This window comes from Apteryx rowi, unplaced genomic scaffold (assembly GCF_003343035.1).
Source record: "Apteryx rowi isolate R43461 unplaced genomic scaffold, aptRow1 scaffold_38, whole genome shotgun sequence".
NCBI classification, from domain to species: Eukaryota; Metazoa; Chordata; class Aves; order Apterygiformes; family Apterygidae; genus Apteryx; species Apteryx rowi.
Window position 1 is genome coordinate 1257061 of NW_020450307.1, and position 14452 is coordinate 1271512.

The 14452-nt window shown below is 40.8% G+C and overlaps 1 protein-coding gene across 4 annotated transcripts in view; it reads left to right on the forward strand.

Moving 5' to 3' along the window:
• The window catches only part of MTOR (mechanistic target of rapamycin kinase), a 70475-nt gene that overhangs the window by 38205 nt on the left and 17818 nt on the right, over positions 1-14452 (forward strand). For all 4 annotated transcript variants that reach the window (XR_003254878.1, XM_026074105.1, XM_026074104.1 and 1 more), the window contains 9 exons: positions 257-332; positions 1934-2073; positions 5405-5505; positions 5879-5994; positions 7406-7483; positions 7872-7979; positions 9958-10083; positions 11126-11257; positions 14144-14259. Coding sequence is in view for 3 of the 4 variants with exons in the window: in XM_026074105.1 (XP_025929890.1) it covers positions 257-332; positions 1934-2073; positions 5405-5505; positions 5879-5994; positions 7406-7483; positions 7872-7979; positions 9958-10083; positions 11126-11257; positions 14144-14259 (993 nt within the window). In the remaining variant the exon portion in view is untranslated. The remainder of the gene's footprint in view (positions 1-256; positions 333-1933; positions 2074-5404; positions 5506-5878; positions 5995-7405; positions 7484-7871; positions 7980-9957; positions 10084-11125; positions 11258-14143; positions 14260-14452) is intronic.

Consider the following 14452-nt stretch of genomic DNA (forward strand, 5'->3'; position numbering starts at 1 on the left):
CTGTGCAGGCTGCTCTTTAGAATTGGTAGTGATATACRCTTGCTGTTTTGCGTAACAAGTCTTGAGAATACGTGCAGAGACTATATGTGCACCTATTGTCTTGCAAACGTGTAGCCATTGTGTCTCTTCCATAGTCTAATCATTCACTTCAAAGCTTTAAAGATCAATATTTATAACTGATACAGCTTGGTATCATTAAGTAGAAGTTCATACTTCATAACCATGTTAAATGGTCTTTCTCTTCCCACCTCTTCAGCATTAACAATAAACTGCAACAGCCGGAAGCAGCTGCCGGGGTACTGGAATATGCCATGAAGCACTTTGGGGAGCTGGTGAGTCTCTTCTCCGTGTCTCTTGGTTTCCCCCTGTGGGTGTGCATCTTGCACTCCTATTTTTGTTCTCCGCTCTAAAATATGAAGTTAATTTCTCTTCATGCATTATTCTAAGCATCTGTGAAATTTTGCTGTGCTTATGCCCTGTGGAAGTAACTGCTGTGTTCCGTGTAGAGAGAGAGATCTCAGTGCGGGTGAAGTGATAATCTAGGGGTTTATCGGTGTATCTGATTGTTGTAGTGTAAGTGGGTGACCAATAATACCACATGACATACAGGCCAGAAGATCAATGGCCCCATGGCCTTAGCTCTGACTGTACACAGTATCTAAACCGGAGGAAGCCCTTTTTCAAGTTTGAAAGGGCAGATCAAGGTAAATAATGTGAACCATACAGTTTTCCCAGGGGCAGTGTGAATTAAGGAAATCTGAGGTAATGTTGCACTGGATAGCTCCTCGAAGTGGTAGCTCTCAAGTGTTTAACAATAGAAACTTTTTCATTATTTTTTATATATTTTTTAGAACTATAACACTAGAAAAAAGGTCCCTTTGGGGATAAAAATTGACTTCAGAACATCTTTGCAGCATCTTGCGATTCCTGGGGTGGATTGAGCAGAGCTCCATGTTACCTAATTCTAATCTCGCTCTTTGACAGTAATGTAGTTCTAAATGCAGAGTTTGCCAGAATAAGCAGTGAAAAAAAATTAAGAGGACCTGTGAGCACTACATTCAGGAATCTACTTGAAATATTATGACTGAGCTGAGAACTTAAAGGACTGGTATATAAATGTCACCAGTGGAAGACTGTGACGTGCAGAACATGGTTTATACTGACCCTGCCCACAGGGCTGGGAAAAGAATCTGTTTTGCAGCATATGTCAAGACAAGAGCTGCCAAGGACTGAGCAGAAGAAACATTGGCAGAGATCAGTATGGAAAAAATATCAAAGATCCAAAGCATTTTATTTCTTGAAAATTAGAAATAAAATCTAGAAATGGGAGGCTGAAGAAAGGTTTGTGCAGCTGGTGAGGATCATCATTTGGCTTATTTTTTGAGCCTTTGCTACCAACCACAGTCTTTTCCTGTGAGGGTCATGATTAGACCCCAACATCATATACTTTTGCTGTATTGAAAAATGGCCTAGCGGTAGCCAGATACACTCTGTGTTGTTTAGTCTTTTTCATTTAGTTCCTTCATTCCTGAACACAGGGCTGCTGTTCTTGTTTAAATGCAAGCCTGTGCAATAATGGCAAGTGGAGTATTTTATAGATTTACTGTGCTTTCTCTCCCCCCCATCCCAGCCCCAACCCAAAACAAAAAAAAGACAAACTTGATACAGCCCAGCTGTCTTTCAGTGGCAGTGAATAGGGAGATGATAAGGAATTCATCCCTCTGGTGAACCTGAATTCCTTTCTGTGCAAGTCGAACAATACTCAGGATTCATGTTTTCACACTAGCTTGAAGTCTTTCTCTGTATCACACAAGTCTGTGAGGATATTTAGAATAAACACAGGCACTGGATGTTCCAGGAAAAGCTGCAATAGTTGCTATAGAATGGTGAATATTAATCCTGCTCTTCCTTCTGATTTTTCTCTATCCCTCAGGAAATTCAAGCTACTTGGTATGAAAAGCTCCATGAATGGGAAGATGCTCTGGTGGCCTATGACAAGAAGATGGACACAAACAAGGATGATCCTGAGCTGATGCTGGGACGGATGCGTTGCTTGGAAGCACTTGGTGAATGGTAAGAAAGGAATAGCCAAAGATCAAGAAAAGGCCAGTTATATCAAGCAGTCTGTGCCATATCAAGGTCATCTGCTGCCTCCTCCTGTCTTTCTGTTTTATAGGTTTTCCTCTTGTTTCAGAAATTCAGCAAGTTACTCTACTTTAAAAATGGTGCCTAACTCTTCTCTGGATGCTGTCATCCAGGTGAAATTTTTTTACCTGAATTACTATTTACTTCTGCTAACCTAACATTAGAGGATTTCCAGTGCTTTCTCACTATATTCATCAAAGTCAGCATTGGAAATAAGATCTCTAGGCTTTTTGGGAAAGGGCCATCTGATAAGAAGTATCTGAAATGGGATCTGTAGCCTTATGATCAGATCAATCCCATTTGTGATGGAGGAAGAAATTATAGATGGAGAAGATCTCTCGGGAAACATGAGCTGGGCAGTACTTGTCAAAAGCAAGCATTAGAAAACAGGACCACAATGAGCTCCTTTTATCTCCATGATTAAACTATGAGAAATTTCTGCGTTTAGTCATCATTGGACCTGTGCTTATCAAGAATGCACAGTCTTTTGCACAACTGTTAGCAAAATTGCCTGCTTCCCAGTAATCATCTGGGTAAGGTTATGCCAAATAATCTGCTCTCATTTTAAAACCCTTTCACCAACTCTTTCAGACATCTGAAATTCTTTCATTACTGTTCTTTGTTAGCATCCATTAAGTGTTGCCTTTGTGGACATTTGGTATTTCAAACCCTGTGTTAAATCTGTGCTATCAAAATATAACTGGTTAGAGTCAGTTTTCATGAGAGGAAGAGCTGGTAATAACTTATAACTTGCTAGTTAACTAGGAGCTTCTGTTTTTCTCCTTGCACGCCTCGATTCAAAGAGGATAATTGGAGAGGACATGTCGTGGGGGCTGTAGCGTACGGTTGTACCCAGGGGCATAAGTGATTTGGTTCAGACCCCGCCTTTCTGCTGMGCTTTCCATTTCACTAGAGCTCTCTGCTGATGTGTCCTGACATGAACCCACGGGATGACACCCAGGAAGGAGACACCTCTCCACAAAGTTCGTCTTACTGCTCGAGTTGCTGGAGAAACAGAGCTGTTTGAAAAAACTAAATGCTGACAGCATTTTTCTACCTCCTTTTTGTTTTAGGTTGGGCAGGAGGAGGAGGCAGGCTGGGCTTATTTTTTTAGTAAGAAATGTAGAATCTCTTACTGGGCAGTTTCTCAATCTTTTTTTCTAAGAAGTAGGTAGTTCCCACCAGGGATTTATGGAATTTCTCCCTCCTGCAGGACAAGTATTTGTGTAAATTATCCTCTCTGAACCATCTGCTTCATCACATTTTAGTGACAAATATATTACAAAAGGATTCTGTTCCTCTGTTGGGGCTAGATATTATGTATCTGTTGACAGTGTAGTGATGAGGACTATCCCAATGCTTTGGCTTGCAGTCGATCTTTTTCTGACATAAAAGAGAGAATTTCTGTGTCCGGATAATGCCTGTTCTTACAGGAAAAAGAAAAAAGTGCTACTCTCTCTTTCTAATGTCTTTTGGCCTGTATGTTGTACAAACCGCCTTGCTCGAATTTTTGTTTTCCTTCCCTTCTGATGGGGCTTTCTCTGGCATTCTCACCCTTTTTCACTGTTCTTTTTTTCCAGAAGGATCTGAAAGACAGTGAGGTGTGTCAAAAAATTGAGCCTAAAATTTGAAGACCTTAATGCAAAATCTGTGCCACAGGAGGTGACTGGAAGTGTTCAGAAAGAACCTGAATTTTCTGTTTTCCCTGCAACATTTGAAAAAATTAAATCTTTAAAAAAGCAGGGAACACTTTCATGCCTTCTGTGATGTTACCTGTATATTATGTATGGCAGAGAGATTCCAGAACCTGCCTGAGAGTCTAAAATTAAATGTAGTATTCAGATATGACTAGTGAAGTAAATATGTTTATGATATTTACAGTGATGTCTTAAAAGGGAAATTAAACATCAGTTTGGTTTAGAAGACTGTGCAGAGCTGTAATGCAGGAATTAATGTGATTATGGCAAAAAATAGACACAAACAAGCATATTCTTAGAGACAGGCTTACTATGTATGTTCCACTGTAAAACTTCACTCCCTTCTGCTTATAACCCGTCTGTATTCAGATGCTTTTCACAATTCAGAAGTGCCATTGCAAAGTGCTCTCTCCTCCCTCGCAGCTGACTATAGAGGCATCATCCCAAGACTGAGGATTCCCTTCATCTGGTTTGGCCGCCGCTGTCTTCAGTAGCGTTGAACTTGACTTTGTGCTGCTTGAATCTGCTTGGCAGTGTATGGCAGTTCCTCTAGAACTGATACTACGCAGCATCGTTATTTCAATACTCTGTGCAGTGACATTTTGAAAGTACAGCCAAAATATTCTTAGCCATTTGTCTCCTGATGTAGTTATGTCCGCAAGAGCCATTCTTCTTCATTAGCATCTACTAGGTCTTGATTTACTGCTATTGGTCGTTGTGGTTTGGTTTTTCATTTGTTTTTCCTCCTGGGCCATTAAGCTGTCAGAGTGACTGCCTTGCCTGTGGCAGCCCATCCGTTCTCTAATTCATCTTCCTTTCTGGGAGGAGAGGATGATAGTAAAAGGGCAAGTTGGACTCCCTCACAGTTGGCAAGCTACTCTGCTGCTACAGAGTATCCAGCCTGAGAAACTCTGAACCTGCAACACCCAGAAAAATTGGTTTGATCAACAGAGCATTCATAGTTGATTTAAAAGAAATAATATAAAACACCCTGATGTTTCCTCTCTGCTGGAGATGAAAGATTGAGAGAGTCCCCTCTGAGATCCTGCCATGACAAGTTTTCATACTAGATTACTGCAGCACTGATACTGTAATTTCTGTCTTCAAACTTGCTGTATTTATCCAAAATGTTTGACAGTGGGAGCCACACACAAACTATTCAGATTCTATATTCTTTGTATTGACGCTTGCAAATAAGTTTTAAATGTCCTTTGTTTGATGGTTTTTGGKTTTTGGGTTTTTTTTTCCCTTAGATTTTTTTTTTTTTCTGGATTTGTAGGCTGGAGTTGACAGCTCAGTTGTTAAAATAGGTCTTAGTAACTTCTGAGGAACAAATGCAAACTTTTTTCTGGACTTATGTTTTCAAAGCATAGTGTGTTTTAAATTCTTTTCTGATGATAGGTGATTTGTCATCAGAGTAGCATTATGTCTGAGTTGGCCAGAGGAAAAGAGGTGAATCCCAGGGACTGCTTTTTTTTCCTGCCTGTAGAAAGTGGCTGTCACACAAAGCACAATTCTTAGTAGAGGCTTTTCACTGATCAGAAATTGTGGATTCTTCATAGGGGGCAGCTCCACCAGCAATGCTGTGAAAAGTGGACACAGGTCAATGATGAAACTCAAGCTAAGATGGCTAGGATGGCTGCTGCCGCTGCCTGGGGTCTAGGTAACGTATCCTTCCAGCCATGCTTACGTGACAGTATGTGACAGGCAACACTGTGGAAGCMCAAATACTTTTAACTAACTTCAGAACTACAAAAATGCTAGAACTTCCATAATGAGTGTACCTAATCATGCAATACTAACTGAATATCTTCTGAAATCTATCTTGAAGTAGGATTAGATTTATTTTAAAAGATCATATTGAATTGGCTCAAACAGGAATCAATCTTCTATTCAAACAATATATGTAGAGGGAGCCTATAGATGAACCCAATGCGGTACTGAGTTCAGGCCTAGTTGCTTATATTTAAGCATAGTTTTGTTCTTATCTTGCAGAGAGGGCTGTTGTATTGCTGAAGGTATCTGTTTCTCTGCAGGTCAGTGGGATAGCATGGAAGAATATACCTGCATGATTCCAAGGGACACCCACGATGGTGCCTTCTACAGGGCTGTGCTGGCTCTTCATCAAGACCTTTTCTCATTGGCTCAGCAGGTAACTACCTTCCTTGCTGGCTTCCCAAAACCTAATTTAAGATGAGCTAAGCTACACCCCTGCATGGAAAGGCATGCCACTTTAAAACAGTTGGCTATAACCTGTGAATTACCTGCTAACCTCCTTTGCATTGGTGTATTAGACCTTAATGACTGAGCTTGTATTTCTAGAAGCTCATGTGAGCTCTTGTGTTTCTAGAAACACAGCAGTGAATATCTGTACAGATAGTACTGGTTCAGAGCTGTAGAGCACAAAGAGCCTTAGTCATGCCTAGGCTTCTGTATTTTTATGTCTGTTTGGCAGACAAAAGGTGCATAGAACATCCCTGCAGGGATATCATTCTGCAGAACACTACTTGATAGAAAGCATCAATGGCATAAGACACACACAAAATCCTCCATGGTTATTCTGGGCACGTCTGTGTCTGTTGCAGCTTTTTAGTGAGGCACTCATGTGAATAAAGTACAAGAACTTTTGCTCTRATTTTTCCTGGTAGCAGTGATAAATTTTAAATTGAAAGAGACACCTCAAGGCAAAGAACAAGTCCATTAAGAAGCTCATTAAGCAGAGTGATATTGGTATGTTTGTCTGATACAGAGAAGGTTTGCAGACAGATTTTCCCCTCTGTAGATTTGAAGCACATAGTTTACTTTCCAAGGAAGCTCAAGTACCATTTCTCAGAATTCTGTGCTGACTTGCCAACCTAGATAAAGGAGCAATACAGTCTGCTCTGTCAAAACCCATACATAGATTTTGAGTGATGTACACAATAAAATAAGACAGGCATTCAAAGGGCTAGAGTTTGTGATTAACCTTTAACACTTTGAACAGGAAAAACTGCAGATGAGAGATTATAGAATGACTGGAACCAGAGCAGGACCTTATTTCATGCCTCAAGAGCATGCTGTACTTGCAGAGAGAGAAATGGAATTTGCAGGTCCTGTAAAATTCATAAAAACCTGCTGGGCCRCATAAAACAGTGAAACCCATTTTCAGTCATTGTGTATTTTCAGAGAGACATTTCTTGAGGCTTTCTTGTAACTGATTCTCTTGAACTAAAATGTCAACTTCTTTTTCTCTGTAAATGTTACTGCTGATGATCTTGCAATGACACTAGGATCAGAAGTACARCAAACTTTTATTTGATAGAAAGACAAACTTTACAGACTGTTTAGATGATAAACCCCCTTGACTTCCACCATACCTGCTGCTGGACACTCTCCTTTCCTGTTGGTGGGTTTTTTTTCTTTTCTTTTTTCCTCCATGGGGTGACATCCATTCCTGATCCTTGCTGAAGAACAGAAGTAATGCCAGCTTTGTTTGTGAGGTGGAACAGATGAATAGCAGTTGGAGCAGTTGACTTCTCTGGACAAAACAATTCCCTCCACCCCCAAAAATCTTTCTGTTTCAGTGCATTGACAAGGCCAGAGATCTGCTAGATGCTGAGCTGACTGCCATGGCAGGAGAGAGCTACAGTCGAGCCTATGGGGTAAGCGTCTAGCTCTCAGCCTTCATTCTCCTCATTGCTGCTTCAGACTACCTCTAGAAGTTGCTTAAAATGTCCTAATAGTCTTTTAATCAATTATAAGACATGTTTAGGCCCACAAGCTAAATAGCTCTTGTTAGATGATGAATATAACTTTGTAGGAGCAGCCTAGGGACATATTAAACTCCAAAATGAGCTCCACCCCTCAAAAAAAATCAGAATTGGCATTTAGAAAGCTTAGGTCAGTAGGTCATTTAGATACCGGTATAGGGCAGTCTGTCCTTCACCTGTTGGACAGCATATATACTTAAGATTTTGATGCCAAAGTATTGCTCCTTAATTCTAGATTTGTTCTGTAATGATTGGAATGAAATGTGATTTTTTCCTTTAGGCTATGGTATCCTGCCAGATGCTGTCAGAGCTGGAAGAGGTTATCCAGTATAAACTGGTACCAGAACGCCGCGAGATCATTCGCCAGATATGGTGGGAAAGACTGCAGGTACATCTGTGCAAAGACCAAGGATGTAGATGATGATGTGCTGAGCACAAACAGCTTCCTTGCAAGTTGTGGTGTGATGTCTCAGCAGATTTTTCTTTCCATTTCTCTTTCTATCCCAACATTATCTATGCCTATGTGGTTACAGGCTTTCTGTCTTTCGAGGTAGTGTCACTGGAACCTCAGTAGGATGTTTTAAGCCTTGAAATAGATGTGTGTGGAATGGAGATGCAAGTAACATCTCCAAGCTGCTTGTCTTAGTGTTGGATATCACCTGAAAATACTGGTTTGGATAAGGCTAGTTTGAACTAGTTACCTGACTGGCTGCATTTTAAAGAGAAGTAAATTATCTCATGATTCTGGAAAACTGGACACAGAATTCACATATTTGTGAAAGACTGTCCTGTTCCCTTTTGGCCTGGTACAAGAATATTTCCCGCTGATTATCCTTGTCCTCTTTTTAATGCCTTTTAGCAACACTGTTTTTCTTGTATTTAAAGRGAAGTTTCTGCCTTTCTTACCCTGAACAGCACAAACCCAAAGCACCTGTAAATACTTAAAATCAGCCAAATATTTTGAAGTGATTTCCTTACAGGAAGGATCCCTTCACTGAAAGTGCATGTCATTATATGAAGAAGTACTTACAGGACCACTGTTTAAAGAGGTGATCTTTACAAGGCCCACTGCCCCCCCCCCCCCAAAAAAAAAAAAAACAAAAAAAAATACCAAGAAACATCATCAGGGTGAATTGTTCAAATTATACTGAATTTTGATATGCTCCTGGGAGGAAGAATCCCTCTCCACACAGTGTTTTTCCCTGTCACTGCTGTATGTGCCTGCTTATGAAAGGTTGTTGCTGCTGTATATTTTTAAATTGTTTGGGAAACTATGACAAAGGTTTTAGTCTCCCAACAGCATTCCTGTCTGGAAAAGCTCAGGAGCATTCCACTGGGGTGGAGAGACTGAGAGTGGCAGGAAGCGTAATGTCTGAATACAGCTGTTTATGGTCCTGAAAGCAGTACATACAGTTCTCGTACATTTTATAGCTTCTTTTTAATAATTATGAAATGCATGTTGGATGAATATGTTGAATGTTTGTTTCTATGTCAGAGAACAAGCTTTGCCTGACTACCCTGCCCTCAATTTTGTGAAGGAAAAAAAGGAAAAAAATGGAAAAGAAATAGATGCTTTGGCGTTGAGGTGCTTGTTACCATTGGGCAGCCCTCTGTTTACTACAAAACTAAGTCTAAGCCATCTTTGGATGATACTAACTTCAGAGCATCACTGTTACCCTGAAAGACTGTCAGTGCAACCAGCACCCTGCGTTTGGATGTGTCCATCCCATCCACAGTTCTAGTTCTTTGTAGCATCCTTGAACCATCCAAGTGCAGACCCAAATCCTGCTCTGACTGACTGTGGTGCTGTGGCTCTTCCTTCAGGCGGACAATAACCAAACAGTGCTTGCACTAGCAGCTGGCACTGCAGTCTCTGGCAGAATGTCAGTCCAGTTATGCCAGCCTCTCTAATGGCACTGTGCAAAGAGAAGGAAAAAGGCAATAACAAAGATATCTTTTTAACCATTTGTTTTTGTACCATTTCCATATTGAGACTTGTCACAGTTTAAACCAAAAATAAACTTTAAAACTGGGTTCAGAAGGGTTATGAAACTCTTGACTGGTCTTGGAATTGCATAAATAGCTTCCCTGATTTTGGATGCATTTCTGCTTTAGAAGCTTTTCTCCTTTTTCCATTAGAGGATATCATTAGACTGGGAGCACTGAGCTGGCTTCTCATGCAGTCTTGACTTTGGAGTATAAGGGTCAGGGATTTTTTCACACGCAGCAGTTTTGAGGAAATAGCCTGCTATGAATTATGGGTACTGAAATCTCTCCATCTTGGAAAAGTCCCTTCAGATTCTGAATTAAGGCTGTGGGGAGTATATTGGAGACACAACACTAAAATTTTTGCTTTTTTCTCCCAGGGTTGTCAACGGATTGTGGAAGACTGGCAAAGAATACTGATGGTCCGATCTCTTGTCGTGAATCCTCACGAGGACATGAGAACTTGGCTCAAGTATGCCAGCTTGTGTGGGAAGAGTGGGAGACTGGTGAGCTTTGTGAACCCCTGCCCTCTACAGTAGGTTTTTAGATAACTGACTTTGTCATGTCACTTCAACCATAAGCTTTTCCAATACTCTCATCTAAATGGGATGGATTTTCCTCTGAAGAGATTGGTCAGAAGTTGCTGAAACTTTGACCACCACAGAGTTAAGCACTTGTAGCCAAGCATTATTTCTGTTGCATTAGCATTACACCTGAGAGAGACTTGGAGCCAATTTTGTGTTGCATGCTATTCCTGAAAGTTCTTGTGTAGCACTACTTTATCAGAGACAGCTATTATCAATAATTGCCACTTTTTGTCAAATGTAGAAAGTTATTTTAATTTCATGAAATGTTACGATCCTATTTGAACATTCACCACAACATTTATTACAAATAATACTTGAATCAGAGACTTCCCACTCTTTATTGGCAATGGATTTATTGGAAATGAGAATCTAATGCTCAGAGCCAGAAGAAGACATATGGTCTGTCATGTGGTATTCTTACATGTCCAGAAAGTGGTGATGAGGCTGCTGTTTGAGAGCTCTCCTTATTTTCAGGATAGATCATGGCAGGAATAGTTGACTTGTTACATCCTTGCTCCCTTATGAATTGATACGATGAGTTTATCAAGCACATATCTTTCCCAAATCAGGTATTATGCATCTGTTTCCCAGAGACAGGTGTTGCTAATCATGTCACTGACCATATCTTGTTTTTGTTATGGTGAAACAGTGGTTTCTGGCTCAAAACTCAGGAGGAAGCCAGTACTGGAAACTGGGGACTCTCACGGATGCTTCTCTTGACATACCACAGCTCTTAGCCATATGCAGGCCCTGCTGTGTGCCACTTGTWATATGTATGCCTCTTTGGCAGGCTTGCCTTATTTTGCTGCCCCCAGATCTATCTCATATGGACTGTCTATGTCTGTTTTCTGCAGCGGGACGGAGGTGTTCTTAAGTGGCAGGCAGTTCAGGGATGGATGTGAAACAGAGGTAAGAATGAACTTGGTTTTAACCAACTTTTTCTCTTGGCCACTTTCTCTAGGCTTTGGCCCATAAGACACTCGTCCTGCTCTTGGGAGTAGATCCGTCTCGACAGTTGGATCACCCACTGCCAACAGTACATCCCCAAGTGACCTATGCATATATGAAACACATGTGGAAGAGCGCACGTAAGGTACAAAAGAACGGATGACACCCTACATTTCATTGCTTAGGTTTCATGCAGGGCTGTATATGTTAACTCTCCATAGTCCCCACAGAATAAAGTCAAGGCTGAAGGTTTTATTTTTATTCACCTAAAAAAAGAGTAACCAGTCCCTTTCCTTATTGTTACTGAGAAGTTTTTGAAGTTTTATTTTAAAACTCTGCAGTAACCCTAATTTTATTCCCTGCCTGGAAAGATTATCTGTGGTAAAACAGCATCAGGAACCCAAGGGATGCAGCCAAGATTAATGGTCAGTAGTAGCTCTACTGTCCTCACCAGGGTTTTACTGTGTAGGCTTGTTACTTGAGCCACTGTGCTGATGATTACCACATCTCCCCCCTGTCCATATGGTCAGGGTTACACATTGAAAGAGGGAAGAAAGTTCTCTTTTCTCCCCAGTTTTAGAAAAATATCCTGAACAGTTTGTACCTAGCTGCTGAGCAGAACTGACTTTTTTTAAGGATATGACCGAAAACTTCTAACTGAAAGACAGCTGAAAAGTACATAGGGTTTTGTCAGGGGAACAATTTGGCTCCAAAGAGCCTATGGTGAATGTTTTTGACATTGCAACACAGGGAGAATTTACATACTCAAATCCAATAATCTCCAGACTGGATAACTTATCTTTTTTTTTAATATACATTAAAGCCTCCATTTATTCTCATATTCTGCCACATCTTTTTTGTTTTTCCTGCCTTTGAGATTGCCAGCACTGGAGCAGAGCCATTGCTATGGGATCATTGCCATGACCTAACTATTCTTTATTTGAATTTAAAAAGCAGAAGGAGCTGCTGATGAGGCCCTGTTCTGTTGGCTTTGTAAAACAGTGTGATGATCCCTTACTTTCTTCAGTAAATGACCCAAGGAGTTTGTGGGTTTCCTGTGCTTGCCTCTGAGTGAAAGGAGACTTTTCTGTCTTCAACCTGTGATAGAGAAAGAGGCAGATAAGATTCAGGAAATGGTGCAGTTGTAGAAAGCAGAATGAAAGAAGGCACAAAGAGTAAGAGAAGGAAGAGGGAAAGAGAATGTACCTGAAATGTTGCAAGAAGACAGGAAATAAATATGATTAGCAAAACAGCAAAGATGAGGAGGAGACAGCTGTGATTAGAATCACCTCCTCTTGCTCCTTGAATGATTCCATATTTTACTGCAGTACATAAGCTCTGTGCACAGGGGCTTTTTCTCCTTCTTTCTAACATATTATGGCTGTGTGCGTGTTTACAAGTGCTTTACCCAAAATAGGAATAATTCTAGACCTGCACACAAATCCTAACCTTTCTCTGAGCACTTTTCTGCTGGGAGGGCTGACTCCATGATTGAGGCCTTTGTAAGCACTTGGAAACTACATGTTTGTTTTTGAAATTCAGGTTAAAGCTGCAACTTTGTGGCAGAAGAAGCTATGTTAGGGTACAATGGAGTCTGTGGTCTGGAGTGAAACTTAACCTGTTCATAGCAAACATGAGATGTGTCTGTAGGGAATTCTCCTATGTTGGTACCAGAACCGCTACATGGCTGGATGTATCCCTATGTCCTATTTTGAGTTACCTAAAGAATATTCACCTATACCTAGTTACATATGTAGATGAGAGTTTTATGTAACTGAGTATGTTCACTTGACTGATGTAGGTTACTAGCTGTGGAATGCCCCCATTAATGTTAGAGTGACTTTCCTTTATTTTGCCCTGGGCTAAAACCCTTTTTCTTGATGGCTGACTCCATATTGACATTTGAACCAGACAGATGAGTCATTCCAGTTTAGGTGATTCTTGTCTCTCTCTGAAGTAGCTCATTCCTCCATATGAAGCAGAAGCAAATTGGTTTCCTAGTAGCACATTGTGCAGTTTCTGACCTGAAATGACCTTGCAGTTTGCAAGAGCTTTACTCTAATTGCTTCCAGTGAAGCGTACACACTTCTTTTGCTAAATCTTTAACTTCAGCTTTTCTTACCCCTTAATTCTTTTCAGTGAATTTCAGAGAGTCTTCTCCCAAAATTTGGTAGCGCGAATTGCTTTAGCACTACTGCCTGTGTAATCTGCTGGCAAAGAAGCAATGTACAGTTGTACTTCTTAAACAATTTCAGGAGAAATCTAGATTTTCATTTGTTGAAACACCTCAAAGTTTTCATTCCGTGGTGTGCATTGTAAGCCTAGACGAAGCTCAGGAGTTAGGAGGGAAGCTCGGGGAGCTGTGAGTTTTCACTTAGCCAGTATTTTCTCAAACCAATTTTCTCAAGCAGTAGCTTCGTATAGACAAGCTTCCAGGGATCTGTGATCCTGTCTGTCATGGTACCGACCTGGTCAGGTACAGTTTGTAAACTAYGAACATTTGTTAGATTGTTGGGATTGCTGGACTGCCTTCGATGTGTATGTTCAACTGCAAGTCAAATGAGACATCTGTTTGATTGCTAGAATCTCACTTTGAGTGAGCAGTAATGGGACRTTCTCTGTTGTTGAAGGTTTCTCCTCATACAGTATTTACCTTGTCATTTTGCCAGAGCTGGGTTCTTGTGCATCAGAGCACAATGTTAGCTTGTGTTGTAGTCAAAAACATGACCAACCATATGTATGTCATGAAGCTGAGCCTAGCATCAAAGGATGCAGTTATTAATTCCTCAGTGTAGCAATTCAGTGTCCAGACTTATAAGCTGTTAAGAATCCCTAACCTCTTTGTTTATTTAGTGCTACAGACCAGGACTATAAACTGATTTTAGAGGGCTGTAAATGGTTAAAAGGCTTTGAAAGAAAACAAAACTATAGTTTTTACTTCCTGTGAAAATTTATTTCCACATTGTCTTCCTCTCTTGTGAAGTTGCATTTAACCCCCACGGTCCTTACCACTGTCGTCATCCAATTACAGATTGACGCGTTCCAGCACATGCAGCACTTCGTGCAGACAATGCAGCAGCAGGCACAGCATGCTATTGCGACTGAGGACCAGCAGCACAAGCAGGAACTTCACAAACTCATGGCACGGTCAGCACTTGGTCTTTGGAGACCTTTTACCTGTATGGAGACACTGATGTCTTTCCTGAGGTTGCAGGGTCTGTGCAGATCAGGCATTTCAGACAAAACCTCCACTTTGAGAGGAGCAGAATATTTCCTGTTTAGTTGGTAGAGAGCAGTTTGGTATTACATCCTTATCTGTTTATGATTTCAGTAAATGTTA